At 43.3% G+C, this 16,103-nt stretch overlaps 1 protein-coding gene across 2 annotated transcripts in view; it reads left to right on the plus strand.

Moving 5' to 3' along the window:
- The window catches only part of ACOXL (acyl-CoA oxidase like), a 354,770-nt gene that overhangs the window by 321,546 nt on the left and 17,121 nt on the right, over nucleotides 1–16,103 (plus strand). For both annotated transcript variants that reach the window (XM_088841686.1, XM_088841687.1), the window contains one exon: nucleotides 7,850–7,951. In XM_088841686.1, coding sequence (XP_088697812.1) covers nucleotides 7,850–7,951 — 102 coding nt within the window. The remainder of the gene's footprint in view (nucleotides 1–7,849; nucleotides 7,952–16,103) is intronic.

The following is a 16,103-nucleotide window of genomic DNA, read 5'->3' on the forward strand; positions in this document are numbered from 1 at the left end:
GCAGGGAGTATATCTGGTTTTGGGGCTGCGTTGCAGCTCACCTTTGGTTTACTGTGGTTTCAGTGTCACTTTGGTCTTCAAGGCCTTTGCAGTTCTGTCCTGTCCCACATGTGCACCACACAGTGACCAGTCTGACATCTGGATCTTGTTTGCTAGTTCAGTTCTCAGAGTGTTTTGTGTGCTGATGAGCATTAGATCCGTGTATGCACACCTGGGGTTGAGCCAAGAAGTTCATAAGCAAGTTTATGGGCTTCCCTCTGCATGGCCTCCTTGGTACTCTCTGGTTCCTCAGGGCTCCGTTTTCCATCCTTGGTCTGCTGCATTTGACTCCAAGGACAAGCAGCTTGAGGACTAGGGAAAAAAATTAAACTCACCAGCTGTTTGGTGGTACTCTAATTTCTGATCTTCCCCAGTCTGCCTACTATGATTTTTCAATTCCTCAAATTGCTTCTCCATTTATTCTGTCCAGGAGTTGTGGCTACCTTCAGGATTATTTTATGTAAAATATTTTATGTAAAATACCTTGTAGTGCCTGGCACATAGTAGATGCTTAATAAATTTCTGGGAGAAATATCAATAACCTCAGATATGCAGATGACACCACCCTTATGGCAGAAAGTGAAGAGGAACTAAAAAGCCTTTTGATGAAAGTGAAAGAGGAGAGTGAAAAAGTTGGCTTAAAGCTCAGCATTCAGAAAACTAAGATCGTGGCATCTGGTCCCATCACTTCATGGGAAATAGATGGGGAAACAGTGGAAGCAGTGTCAGACTTTATTTTGGGGGGCTCCAAAATCACTGCAGATACTGATTGCAGCCATGAAATTAAAAGACGCTTACTCCTTGGAAGGAAAGTTATGACCAACCTAGATAGCATATTAAAAAGCAGAGACATTACTTTGCCAACAAAGGTCCATCTAGTCAAGGCTATGGTTTTTCCCGTGGTCATGTATGGATGTGAGAGTTGGACTATGAAGAAAGCTGATCGCCGAAGAATTGATGCTTTTGAACTGTGCTGTTGGAGAAGACTCTTGAGAGTCCCTTGGACTGCAAGGAGATCCAACCAGTCCATTCTAAAGGAGACCAGTCCTGGGTGTTCATTGGAAGGACTGATGCTAAAGCTGAAACTGCAATACTTTGGCCACTTCATGCGACGAGTTGACTCACTGGAAAAGAGTCTGATGCTGGGAGGGATTGGGGGCAGGAGGAGACGGGGACGACAGAGAATGAGATGGCTGGATGGCATCACCAACTTGATGGACATGAGTCTGAGTGAATTCTGGGAGTTGGTGATGGACAGGGAGGCCTGGCGTGCAGGGGTCCATGGGGTCGCAAAGAGTCGGACACGACTGAGCAACTGAACTGAACTGAACTGATTATGACTCTTTGGACAGAGATTCCCAAGGGGCACATGTACTTGAGAGTCAGAAGAACAGTAAAATATTGTTCTGACAGTACAGTAGAGACAGGAGGGAAAGTGTAATCTGAGATACATGTTAGGAAACCTAGAGACATGCAGAGAGGGCACCCTGATGACCATAAGTCTAAGGACACCATATGAATGAGGAATGGGATGATGGGGGAATGCTTGTCCAGGGACAAATACAAAGGGTAGCATTTAATAAATGTCAGTATGCTCAAATCCCAGTGTAACGTGAGGCTTGACAAATAATCTGATGAAGATGTCAAAGGCTTTTCTTAGCTACACTCAGAGTTTGAGAAGACAGATAAGTGGTGTGGGGAAGAAAGCTTAGATGTTCATCAATGCAAAGAGAAAGCAGTCCTACCTGTCTCTCAAACTCCCATCTTCTCTCTGAATTGTGAAGGACACAGTTGTGAGACATGTGAAATTACAGAGGAGAGAACCAGGGTTCTCCGTCCATGGGATTCTCCAGGCAAGAATACTGGAGTGGGTTACCATTTCCTTCTCCAGGGGATCTTCCTGACCCAGGGATCGAACCCGGGTCTCCCGTATTGGAGGCAGACGCTTTAACCTCTGAACCACCAGGGAAGCCCAGAATAGATGTCAGAAAACCATAAATGAGCAAATGTCCACGTTTCCGAAAAGGAAATAATGATTGTGGAAACTGTAGAATTTAAGATTGATATAAATCCAAGTTAAAATGTGAGAAAAAGCAGTTCATAATAGTTTATGAGCAATTAGAAAAAGATGGTCACGGAACTGCCCTGGTGATCCAGTGGCTAAGACTCCACACTCCCAATACAGGGGGCCTGGGTTTGATCCCTGGCCAGGGAACTAGATACTACATGCTGTAACCAAAGATCTCGCATGGCGTGACAAAGATGGAAGATCCTGCATGTCACAAAGTAAGACCTGTCACAGCCAAATAGCTATAACTACCTACATATGTTTTAAAAGAAAGAAGGAAAAAGATGGTCACTAGGAGCCTGTCTGTGTTCACTATGGCTAAGCTCTTGCTAAACTAATCTTACTTCCTTTCTTAATCCGGTTACTGGAATACTAAATACTTGATGTATCTTGATTTTGGCCAACACCTTCCAGACCCTTAGGATATCCTTATGTACAAGCTAGAGGAGTATGAGTTAAATAACAGTCTATTGAAGAGATTGTCAGATATTTGAATGAAAAGTTTTAGACCCGTCAGTTGGGTTCTAGCATATAAAGACATAGGTGGAATTTAACACTTTGTAAAATGATACAAACATGTGAGGTGACTGCATCAATATTCTTAGAGATTTGAGGACTTGAGGTCGGTGGGTTGTGTGTATGTCTGTATAAGTTGGTTGAAAACAGTTCATGGAGAAAAAGATATAGTAGGTGTCAAATGAGCAAGCATTTGATGTAAACCAAATTTGCATCATATTCTTTCATTCATGTCTTCAAAAAACCATTATGTGACTGTCATGAAAGCAAATTCCGTTTACCTTGCTTTTAAAAGTTGAGAGTCCAGAGCAGGACAGCAGTGGCGCCCTGACACTAGTGATCAGCAAACACCTGGGCGCTGTGCTCACCGTGAGACACCTTGGAGGAGAGATTACACATTGAAAAGAAGCCACCAGGTTCACGGTGGCACAAGAGCTGGAAGCTGCAAAGAGAAAAATGACAGTCTGTGAAGGCTGACCATCTGGAGAAAGACTAAGTAGGGATGTGAAACTTATCTTTACACTTGTTAAGAGCTGTTGTCTGGATACTTTCATATGTTTCTGATCTGCTCCTTAGGCAGCAAAAATTATAGGATTAATAGCCAGGAAGTATAGGAAATTGGATGTCAGCCAGTCTCTTACTGTCTATCAGCTCCTTTTCCAGTCCCTAGACACACAGAAATGAGCAAGACAAGACCCCTTTCTGACAGAGTCAGCACTCCATAAATTCAGGCTCCACATGAACAAATGGCTCGATAGGCAATGGTTCCTCCAAGAGTAGATAGAAGAACTGGATGCCTCTATGGCACTGAGCACCCATCTCTGGAATATGAAAGGAAACATGTTCAGGTTCTCTTTAATGGTCTGAGACTGGGCTGATGGTGTTTGGAGGTGGTGTTCTGGGGGCAACCAAGAACAAGGACACCTGTTTCCCCGGACAAGCAAAGAGGCTAGCCAAAGAAGAGTCTGACCTATGTTCAAGGAGAAAAGCAGAAATTCAAAGCCAGAGAAGTGGCCCTGAGCATCAGATACACAAGACCACGAGCTGTCATCAGGAGGACAAGTCAGTCGTCGACAGAAGAGCAGAGCAGCTACAGGGCTGAACAGCCACGGAGCATGGTGTGACCCTGGTTAAAGGTGGCAGGCTGGTAGGTGAGTGGATAAAGATGTGGAACGTATATATTCAATGGAACAGTGCTCAGTCAAAAAAAAAAATGAACTAATGCCGTTTGCAGCATCATGGATGGACCTAAGGTTCTCATACCAAGTGGAGTAAGTCAGAAAAAGAAAAACAAATCCTATAGATACCACTTATATGTGGAAGCTAAACATGATACAGACAAACTTATCTCCAAAACAGAAATGGACTCACACACATAGAAAACAGAGTTGTCATTGCCAAGGAGGAGGAGAGTGGGGAAAGAAAGAATTAGGAGTTTCATATTAGTAGCTTGACGCTATTGTATGTGGAATGGATAAACAACAAGGTCCAATGCTGTAGCGCAGGAAACTGTATTCAATACCCTGTGACAAACCAAAATGGAAAAGAATATGAAAAAGAATATGTACATATATATGGGGCTTCCCTGGTAAAGAACCCATCTGCCAATGCAGGAGACATGGGTTCAAACTCTGGGTTGGAAAGATCCCATGGAGAAGGGAATGGCAACACCCTCCAGTATTCTTGTCCTGGAGAATTCAATGGAGGAGCCTGGCAGGCTACAGTCCATGGGGTCACAAAGAGTTGGACATAACTAAGTGATTAACACAATTCATTATATCAGTTCATTTCACGTAAAACTGAATCAATTTTCTATGCTGCAAAAAGTAACACAACATTATAAATCAACTATACATCAATGACTTTTTTTAAAGGTGGCAGTCTAGGATGAAGTCTGGGAATAGTGCCAGAAGTCCGGGTCTGTGAGGGGATCCAAGTGGTCTTGAACTTGAGACAGGACTGGACTAAGGCTGGATGACCACCTGTGAGAGTCATTAGAGATGGAATATATGCCAGACATCCTCCATCTGCCTCTCCATCTCTTATTCTCCACCCTTCTCAACCCTGCTCTGGGCCAAGGAAATTGATCTACATAACTTGCATCACACCTGGAGCCAGGAATCTGGAATGCAAAGTCAAGTGGGCCTTAAGAAGCATCACTACGAACAAAGCTAGTGGAGGTGATGGAATTCCACCTGAACTATTTCAAATCCTAAAAGGTGATGCTGTGAAAGTGCTTTACTCAATATGCCAGCAAATTTGGAAAACTCAGCAGTGGCCACAGGACTGGAAAAGCTCAGTCTTCATTCCAATCCCAAAGAAAGGCAATGCCAAAGAGTGTTTAAACTACTGCACAATTGCACTCATTTCACTCACTAGCAAAGTAACGCTCAAATTTCTCCAAACTAGGCTTCAACAGTACCTGAACTGAGAACTTCCAGATGTTCAAACTGGAAAAGGCAGAGGAACCAGAGATTAAATTGCCAATATCTGTTGGATCTTAGAAACAGCAAGAGAATTCCAGGAAAACATCTACTTCTGCTTCATTGACTATCCTAGTCGTGTGGATCACAAAAAAATTGTGGGAAATTATTCAAGAGATGGGAATACCAGACCACCTTACCTGCCTCCTGAGAAATCTGTGCACAGGTCAAGAAGCAACAGTTAGAAGCAGACATGGAACAATGGACTGGCTCCAAATTGGGAAAGGAGTATGTCAAGGCTTTTTGTCACCTTGCTTGTTCAACTTATATGCAGAGTACATCACGCAAAATGCCAGGTTGGATGAAGCACAAGCTGGAATCAAGATTGTCGGGAATAATATCAATAACCTCAGATATGTAGATGACACCAGCCTTATGGCAGAAAGCGAAGAAGAACTAAAGAGCCTCTTGATGAAAGTGAAAGAGGAGAGTGAAAAAGCTGGCTTAAAACTCAACATTCAAAAAACTAAGATCATGGCATCTGGTCCCAACATCCCTTCATGGCAAATAGATGGGGAAACAATGGAAATGGTGACAGACTTTATTTTCTTTGGCTCCAAATCACTACAGATGGTGATTGCAGCCATGAAATTAAAAGGCACTTACTTCTTGGAAGAAAAGCTATGACAAACCTAGACAGCATATTAAAAAGCAGAGACATTACTTTGCCGACAAAGGTCCATCTAGTCAAAGCGTTGGTTTTTCCAGTAGTCATGTATGGATGTGAGAGTTGGACCATAAAGAAGGCTGAGAACTAAAGAACTGATGGTTTTGAACTGTGGTGTTGGAGAAGATTCTTGAGAGTCCCTTGGACAGCAAGGAGATCCAGCCAGTCCATCCTAAAGGAAATCAGTCCTGAATATTCATTGCAAGGACTGATGCTGAAGCTGAAGCTCCAGTACTTTGGCCACCTGATGCAAAGAGCTGACTCATTGGAAAAGACCCGGATGCTGGGAAAGATTGAAGGCATGAGGAGAAGGGGATGACAGAGGATGAGATGGTTGGATGACATCACCGATTCAATGGACTTGAGTTTGAGCAATCTCCAAGAGTTGGTGATGGACAGGGAAGCTTGGCATGCTGCAGTCCATGGGTTCCCAAAGAGTCGGGTATGACTGAGTGACTGAATGAACTTACATCAGGGGAATTCTTGGCCTCTGGATCCAGTTAGGTTCTGAAAACAGGAAGCCCCACCTAGAGATCAGAGACAGGGACAAGAATAAGGTGGAATATCCCTGCCCCTTGCCTGCCTTCTTGTGAGATCACCTTGGGGTTTCTGTGTTCCTTGATGAAGGTCACGGCTCCTCTGAAGGTGTCACTGAATACAGAGTTCTCTCTTCCAGGATCCAGTAGTTCCTCCCTGCTCTCTTCCCTCCAAACCTAGAGGTAGTAACAGCTGAACTTCACAGTAATACAGAAAGTGGGAAACAGATGTGGGCAGAGATAAAACAAGACTGGCCGTGAGTGGATAAGTATTGAAGCTGGATGATATGAACATGGAGGTACTTCATACTATTGTCTCTACTTTTGTATAATTTTGGAATTATTAAATGTGAAAAGTTAAAAGAACAGTTAATTCAGAAGTTACTTGCTGGAACTTTCGTGTGGTCCATTGGTTGACTCTGTGCACCCAGAGCAGGGATCACAGGTTTGATCCCTGATTGGGGAAGATCCCACACGCTGCATGGTGTGGTCAAGTACAAGAATTACTTGCTGATACAGTAAAACTCATCTATTATTGCTGGATGCCACTGATACCACGAAGGAGGTCTGTGTGAAGGTTTCAGAAACATGATAGAAAAAACATACTGAAACAAAATGCAAATGAGGAATGCTATTTTTATGAAGGTCGAATCAAACAACATGTTCAATGGAAAATATCAAGATGATGTTATTCAGAATGTGTGTTTAGAGTACTCTTTCATGGATCAAGAATAAAGCAAACAGATATATTACATTTATCTTTTAAAATATGTTATGAGTGGACCTTGCTTCTAAACCTAGAGAAGGGAATGGCTACCCACTCTAGTATCCTTGCCTGGAGAATTCCATGGAGAGAGACTACAGTCCATGGGATCACAGAGTTGGACACAACTGAGCGACTAACAGTTTCTTCTAAATAACCTGGGATAGGAAAGAATTAGAGATTACTGATGAAGCAAGACTGGCTATGAGTTTATATTTGTTGAACTGGGAGGATGGAGACATGGAAGTTGGTTACACTATTATTTTAATAATTTTATCTATTCTTTAAATATCTCCATAGAGTAGTTTCAAAACATAAAACATAAACTGCATGTCCAGAACGTGACCATTTTCAGACTTAGAGAATGAATTTATGGTTACTAGGCAGAAAGCATTGGGTGGGAGGGACAGAGTAGGAGTTTGGGATGGCCAGGTACACACTGCTATCTTTAAAATAGATAACCAACAAAGACCTACTGTATAGCACGGGGAACTAGACTCAGTATTCTGTAAGAGCATAAACAGGAAGAGAGTTTGAAAAAGAATGGATATTTGTACAGGCATAACTGACACTTTGCTATATATCTGTAACTAACACATAAATGTTAATCAGTTACACCCCATAGAAAATAAAAATTTTTTAAATGTCACCATTTTACATTACGTGTGTATTAGCTTTTATGATTTTAGGAAGTATATTGTTATTTCTCATTCACTTCCTTAGATTCTGCAGTTTCTAACATATTCTTCCATTTCTTTCCCTCCCCACAACCCTTAGTTTTGTCTGCTATATGGAACCAAGCTCATGTTCCAGGAGCGAGCCTGGTATCTGGAACATAAATATTTGACTCCCATGACCAGCATGAGGATTAGGCGTCAGGTAAGAATCCCCCCGGGGTACAGAAGAAACCCTGCATACCTCAGCTGTCGGCTCTTTGCTTTTTTAGAAAACACTCCTGCCAATCTTTTGTTGGTGGTTTCTACTCATGAATTTTTATGCCTCTGGGATTTCACATATGTGTTTTCATTGCCTACCATGATCATATTACACTTCAGAGTTTAAGTGACAAGGAAGTGATTCACGGTTTTTTCTTTTTTAAAAATTTTTTAATTGGAGGATAATTGCTTTACAATGTTGTATTCATTTCTACTGAACAACAACATGAATCAGCTGTAAGTGTACATGTATCTCCTCTTTCTTGAGTCTCCCTCCCACTGTTGGATGAACTTCTAATGTGTGACAGATAGGAGGGAATAAAAAAAAAGTGCTGTAAAATGATTAAAAAGAGGTATGAAATAATTTTCATTTTCTTACTTCTTACCAAAGCCTATTAAGTCATTCTTTATATTTGGAAAAAAGACCTGGTGGTATTTTGTCAGTCGTTGCAATTGGAATTCAGTATGATAACCACAGAGCACCTGAAAATGAAGATAGATCCAACGAATCATCACCAAAATGCTGCTCTAGAAAAAGACCATCAAACAAGCATAATCATCCGGAAGCATTTTCAGGATTTCCCTTCTTCCAGGCCCCCTGTTAGATGCTGAAAAATACACACAGGTATATTGTCAGTCTCTGTATTCAAGGGAGCCTGTTATAGCTGGGGATACAAAACTGCCTTTATTAACACAAATACCACAAGAAAATGGAGCTCGTTAATGAACTTGACCACCAGAATAATTTCAGAGTTCAGTGGACACTTAGGAGTTAATGGGCTTTCCTGGTGGCTCAGACAGTATAAAGAATCTGCCTGCAATACAGACTGGGGTTTGATCCCTGGGTTGGGAAGATCCCCTGGAGAAGGGACTGGTAACCCACTCCAGTATTCTTGCCTGGAGAATACCATGAACAGAGGAACCTGGTGGGCTACAGACCATGGGGTTGCAAAGAGTCAGACTGAACTGAGAGACTAACACTAGGAGTTAATGGTGTTCTTTTCTCAACCTTGAAGAGGGGAAAATTCACAGTGGAGGAGGAGATTCAAATGAGAAGGAAGAAATGCAAGTGAACCTTCAGATGGGGTTGTTGTTGCTCAGGTTGCTCAGTCCTGTCCGACTCTTTGCAACCCCATGGATTGCAGCATGCCAGGCCTCCTGGTTCATCACCAACTCCAGGAGCTTACTCAAACTCATGTCCATCGTGTTGGTGATGCCACCCAGCCATCTCATCCTCTGTCATCCCCTTCTCCTCATGCCTTCAATCTTTCCCAGCATCCGGGTCTTTTCCAATGAGTCATTCTTTGCATCAGGTGGCCAAAGTATTGAGCTTCAGCTTCAGCATCAGTCCTTGCAATGAATATTCAGGACTGATTTCCTTTAGGATGGACTGGCTGGATCTCCTTGCTGTCCAAGGGACTCTCAAGAGTCTTCTCCAACACCACAGTTCAAAACCATCAGTTCTTTAGTTCTCAGCCTTCTTTATGGTCCAACTCTCACATCCATACATGACTACTGGAAAAACCAACGCTTTGACTAGATGGACCTTTGTCGGCAAAGTAATGTCTCTGCTTTTTAATATGCTGTCTAGGTTTGTCATAGCTTTTCTTCCAAGAAGTAAGTGCCTTTTAATTTCATGGCTGCAATCACCATCTGTAGTGATTTGGAGCCAAAGAAAATAAAGTCTGTCACCATTTCCATTGTTTCCCCATCTATTTGCCATGAAGGGATGTTGGGACCAGATGCCATGATCTTAGTTTTTTGAATGTTGAGTTTTAAGCCAGCTTTTTCACTCTCCTCTTTCACTTTCATCAAGAGGCTCTTTAGTTCTTCTTCGCTTTCTGCCATAAGGCTGGTGTCATCTACATGTCTGAGGTTATTGATATTATTCCCGACAATCTTGATTCCAGCTTGTGCTTCATCCAACCTGGCATTTTGCGTGATGTACTCTGCATATAAGTTGAACAAGCAAGGTGACAAAAAGCCTTGACATACTCCTTTCCCAATTTGGAACCAGTCCATTGTTCTATGTCTGCTTCTAACTGTTGCTTCTTGACCTGTGCACAGATTTCTCAGGAGGCAGGTAAGGTGGTCTGGTATTCCCATCTCTTGAAGAATTTCCCACAAATTTTTTGTGATCCACACAGTCAAAGGATAGTCAATGAAGCAGAAGTTGATGTTTTTCTGGAATTCTCTTTTTGTTTCTATGATCCAACAGATATTGGCAATTTAATCTCTGGTTCCTCTGCCTTTTCTATATCTAGCTTGAACATCTGGAAGTTCTCAGTTCAGGTACTGTTGAAGCCTATCTTGGAGAATTTTGAGTGTTACTTTGCTAGCATGCGAGATGAGTGCAATTGTGTGGTAGTTTGAGCATTCTTTGGCATTGCCTTTCTTTGGGATTGGAATGAAGACTGAGCTTTTCCAGTCCTGTGGCCACTGCTGAGTTTTCCAAATTTGCTGGCATATTAAGTAAAGCACTTTAATAGCATCATCTTTTAGGATTTGAAAAAGCTCAGCTGGAATTCCATCACCTCCACTAGCTTTATTCGTAGTGATGCCTGGGGTTGGTGAAGTGAGCAAAATCATAAAAATGGGAGTACTTAGGACAGATGTGCTAAGGAACAGTGAAAAGACCAGTTTAACTGAAGTCTCAAGCAATAGAAAAACTTGGCGGTATGTCCAATTGATGTGGGAAAGAGCCTACTGAAAGAGCTCCCAGGGACCAAAGCTGGAACACTTAGAGCAATAAAATAGATAATATAGTTTTGGATTATGACCCAAAGTATAAGGTAACTAAACACAAGCCAGTAATCATGTAAGTGAATAGCTAAACAAGTAATATAAATGGGTAAAAGAGATAAAGTAAAAACGTTAGTCATTCAGTCATGTCTGACTCTTCGTGGCCTCAGGGACTGTAGCCTGCCAGACTCCTCTGTCCATGGAATTCTCCAGGCAAGAACTGGAGTGGAAGATGCCCTTCTCCAGGGGATCTTCCCAACCCAGGGAGTAAACCTGGGTCTCCTGCACTGCAGGTGGACTCTTTACCTTCTGAGCCACCAGGGGAGCCCTATGTCTTCCTTAAAGATTTCCAAATGATAATGGCCCCTTCAGGAGCTTCATTTTTCCTTCCCTTGATAATGAGTTGGACTTCGAGAGACTTCCTTCCATTTTAAAGAATCAAGTTTGGAAACAGAAGAGAGTTTCTTTACAGTGGAGAAATCCGTAGATCCCACGTTAACCACTTGGTTAGGGTCAATATCATCAGTAATAAGTCATGTTGGTGAGGTGGACTCTGATACCATGTGATGAGAAGAGCACTTCTCTCTTCCCAGAACCCACGGCCCCAGTCCAATAATGAAAAAACATGTCACACAAAACCAAACTGAGGGATGGTCCACACAGCGCCAGACTGGTACTCTTCAAACTGTCGGTCGGTGGAAAACGGGGAGGGACTGCGGAAGCATCCGCAGCCAGACGAAGAAGGAGCCGAGGCGACGGAATACAGTGTGGCACCTGGATGGCGTCCTGGGACAGGAAACGGACGTTCGTAGGAAAACGGATAAAGCTGAATGAGGTCTGCGTTAGTTAATTCTTGTTGTTTAGTCGTTAAGTCCTGTCGGACTCTTTTGGGTCCCCATGGACTATATATCCCATCAGGCTTCTCAGTCCATGGAATTTCCCAGGCAAGGATACTGGAGTGGGTTTCCATTTCCTCCTCCCGGGGAGCTTCCTGACCCAGGGTTCGAACCTGTGTCTCTTGTGTCTCCTAAGTTGGCAGGCAGATTCTTTACCCCTGGTGCCACCTGGGCTACAGTTCATGGGGTTGCAAAGAGCTGGACACAACTGAAGTGACTGAGCAGGAGCACTATACTTCAATAAAAATTATTTATTTCAAAAAAAATCAAGCTAATCTCCCAAGCCTTTCCTGGCTGTGATAAGTACGTGCTTTCTTTAGTCTGGAGCATCAGTGTTAGCAGAGTTGGTCCACTTTCATGAGCCAGTGTAATCCCCTATTCACACACTTTAGTGTGAATAGCTGCTAATCCACAGCTATTAGGGGGGAAGCTGAGGGAAGCTGAGGCTGATTTGTGACTGGGGTAGTGAGAGGGGAAGGTAAAGCTTCTAGACTTGGTTTCCTGCTATTCTAGCGTTCCCAGGCCTGCCTTTATGCCTCACTGAGGGACCTTGGCTCAAAGGCGGTCTAGTGGCGGTGCCCCCAGGGCTACATCATAGCAAGACCCTCAAGAAAAGAGTTCTGTACTTGCCTTTAAGTACTTATGTGTCTAGAACAATTGTGTGCTTTGTTCTTGGAAAACTTAGTGTCTGGGCCTTATCCCATTTCAGTTTTCATTAACCTTGATGTTTGTACTAATTTTACTTTAGATAATTATCAGCATTAAGGAGGAACTATCAGCTAACTCTCATTTTCAGGAGGGAAAATCTTTCAAAATATGTTACCTATTGTGTATCTCCACTAAAACCAACTTCATGTTGCTTAAAAACAGATGAAACGAAACAAAAACCTCAGCTTTTTAAATGGTGGAGTTTTGTGTGTTTTCCTGAATACACGTGTCTTTTTATGTCTTCTTTTTATTATTATTAATTTTTAAATTTTTAAAACATTTTTAATTGAAAGATCATTGCTTTACAATATTGTGTTGGTTTCTGCCATACATCAACATGCATCAGCCTCAGGGATACATATGTCCCCTCCCGCTTGAACCTCCCTCCCTCCTCCCACCCCATCCCAGCCCTCTAGGTTGAGCTCTTTGGGCAAATTCCCACTGGCTCTCTGTTTTACATACGGCACGTTTCCTCCCTCCCCCCATTCAGCCCACCCTCTCCTTTACACCTGTGTCCTCAAGTCTGTTCTCTATGTCTGCCTCTTTACGTTGTTGCTGTTTTTTAGTTGCTAAGTCATTCCGACTCTGCAACCCCATGGATTGTAGCCGGCCAGGTTCTTCTGTCCATGGGATTTCCCAGGCAAGAATCCTGAAGTGGGTTTCCATATACTTCTTCAGGGGATCTTCCTGACCCAGGGATTGAACCTGGGTCTCCTGCTTGGTAGTCAGTTTCTTTACCACTGAGCATTGCTGCCCTGCAAATAGATTCATCAGTACCCTCTTTCTGGATTCCATATATATGCACTAATATGCAATATTTATCTTTCTCTTTCTGACTTCCTTCACTGTGTAAAATGATGTATTTTAATGGAAAGGAATATTTGGCCTTGAGTCCTCCACCTTATTTTACACCAGCCCTTAAAGGAAGCTAAGTTTTCGAGCTGGCTCATTTTTCTCTTTGGAGTGTTTACTCCCTAAACTCCCAGGCGCAGCAGTCTTGCTCTGTCTGAGCCCACCGGTTTGGGAACAGTGGCTCTTGCTGATGTTCAGAGAAGCATGTACATGGACGTGTGGTCAGCGCTCGCTCAGAAATCCTCATGGGAGGAAGCTTTTCAGTCTATGTGGGTCAAGAGAACCACAGCCCAGCTGTGGCTTGCAGATCAAAAAAGACCCTATTCAACATGGTGAAAATAATACTTAAAAAAATGTTGAATCAGGTTCTGCTTCCTACCCTGAGCCCAGATCATGGAACCATGTGAGAATGGGGGTTTTAAGGGACCTTCAGGGAAGTGAGGGAGGGCTGTATAACTCAGCACAGCAATGAGGAGGCCCACTCCTCTCCACCTCCCAGAGGGTCCAGGAGGCTGCCTGTAAAAGGAACCCAGTTAAAAACCCAAAACTCGTTCAGGAAGAGAGTAAATAAATACTGATCATGACCACAGCCAAACAGTCATGACATGTCCACAATATTTGATCACACGGTACCCACAGCTGTTACTCCTTCACCCAGATCCCAGATGGTGCCTTGATGGCCGGCTTGAGTCCTGCCCAACCATTTCCTTCCTAAGTGCCCCGTTTCTGTTAGAGCAGTGGATGGCTGGCCCCTCTTCCCACCTGAGTCCTTCTCTCATGCCTCTAGACAGATTGTTTGCATTTTGGTGTGTTAGGGTGAAACCCACATTCACCAGCACCAGCCCAAGTCATGTTTTGTACCCTCAACAGCAAGTGACACAGGGGTGGACCCAGCACTTAACAGCCTTAGTCTACCCCAGTAAAAGGAATCTTTCTTTTCCTCCTGGAATGAGAACTGCTGGGAGACTCAAGCACAGCAAGGGGGGCAGGGGGAGCCTGTTGATGGCAAGTGATCTTGGCTCTTCTGCTATATTTGCTCAACTCTAACACAACCATTAAGATTTGGGTCCTAGGCTCAGTTTAGTCCATCAAATAGTTTCATGCATACGGGTTCAGTCACTCAGTCACGCCCAACTCTTTGTGGCCCCTGGACTATAGCCTGCCAGGCTTCTCTGTCCATGGCATTGTCCCAGGCAAGAACACTGGAGTGGATTGCCATTTCCTCCTCCAGGGGATCTTCCCAACCCAGGAATCAAACCCACGTATCCCCAGGCTCCTGCATTGGCAGGCCAGTTCTTTAGTGGGCTTCCCAGTTGAATCATTAAGGAAGAAAAACATTCAAGCCTGTTGACTGACAGATTCAAGTAGCTCTGAGTTCATGAAGTAGCTCTGAGTTGATGAAACCACTAACACATCAATTTATTCTTAGGAAATGGGCTTGGAGTAAGAATGTGCAGAGTGGCAGATACCAAACCCCAAACTAGGATGCCACTTGGCTCCTTCGAATTTAGAGGGTGGATGATCCTTATTTACTATTTCAAAATATGTGCAAAATATAAATGCAGTCATTGCCCTGTGCCATAAAGACTTGGAGTGAAAGAAACAAAACAGGAAGAAAAACTTGGAGGAGAGTTCCAAGATGGAAAGATAGTATTGGGATATTAACCCTTCTCCTAAAATTTTTACTTCAAGAACAGGTACACTACACTTATACCCCTGAGGCTTAGAAATGGTCCATGTGCCCTTCTCTTCCTACGAACAGTGTTGGCTGTCTTCCATGCTGCATTAACTGTTTCTTTTTTAAATGGCCGTGCAGATTTCCTATCCTTCTATTTCCATTTCTCCAAACACCTGGATCAAGGCAGCTTAACAGATGTTCAGATGTTGGAACCAAATGCAACATGAACTGAGATTTTAGGCAAAGGGCATTGCAAACATTCATTGGATTGGAAAAGGGAGGAAGACTTTCTCTGTCCCTTGGCTTCTCCTACTACCTACAGACTCTCTCTCTGTCTCTCTCCTTTTTTTTTTTTTTTTTGTAAGGAACTCGGGAAAAGATCTCTGGTTCCCCCATCCCCATTCCACCCACCTAGTAAGGTCTGTCTGACTTGGCTACAAATCAGTGATGAGGTTTTGAGAACACTTGGCTGTGTCCTCCAGGCTGAGTAGAGAAGCTGGTATGAAGAGAAGCCACAAATACCCATTCCATCAGAGTGGGGAGGGGATGGCTCCTGATGGTAGATCCTTGGTCAAGAAGCCAGGGTGTTACTGAAATGATATCACAATGGAGTGGGATACAGGGATGCAATTTACAGGGAATGCAATTGCATCAATTTTAAAATCTACTTTGGGTTGAAAATACCCCCAGAACTGGCTTTAACTTCCCTTTTACCACTGTGAGACCACTGATTCACCTCCAGGAGATGACAAGATTCAAAATATTGATGTATCCTGGTCTACCCCTATTTCCAGAGCCCGAAACTCTCAAACTAAACAGATAAAAACATTACCAGTCTTAACAGAGCGCACTAGGACAGGGAGAAAACTCTTTTCCTTCCCCCTCCCTTTAGCTCTTCAGTGGCATAAAATACGCTGTTGAACCTATCAATGCAGGCCATTCAACAGAGGTTAAGAAAATACAAGTGGGATGTATTTCTTCAGTTTGGCCAGTAAAACAGACCCTGAGGTCACCACCTCTGCAACCTGGGTTCTGCATGGCAGCCATCTGGTCGACCCTCGTGCTGTGCCTCACAGTACTGCTTTGTATATCCGGGAGAGCTGCGCTCATTCTGTTTCACTCATTGAAGGATGACTTGTTATAACCAAGGAGAGACTAACTTGCTTTCCTGAGCTCCAGCCTCTGAGTTTTTCTGGCAGTTGCATTACCCTGGGCTCCTT

Source organism: Moschus berezovskii, chromosome 11, assembly GCF_049115385.1.
Source record: "Moschus berezovskii isolate FMDL1 chromosome 11, NW_MosBer_1.0, whole genome shotgun sequence".
NCBI classification, from domain to species: domain Eukaryota; kingdom Metazoa; phylum Chordata; class Mammalia; order Artiodactyla; family Moschidae; genus Moschus; species Moschus berezovskii.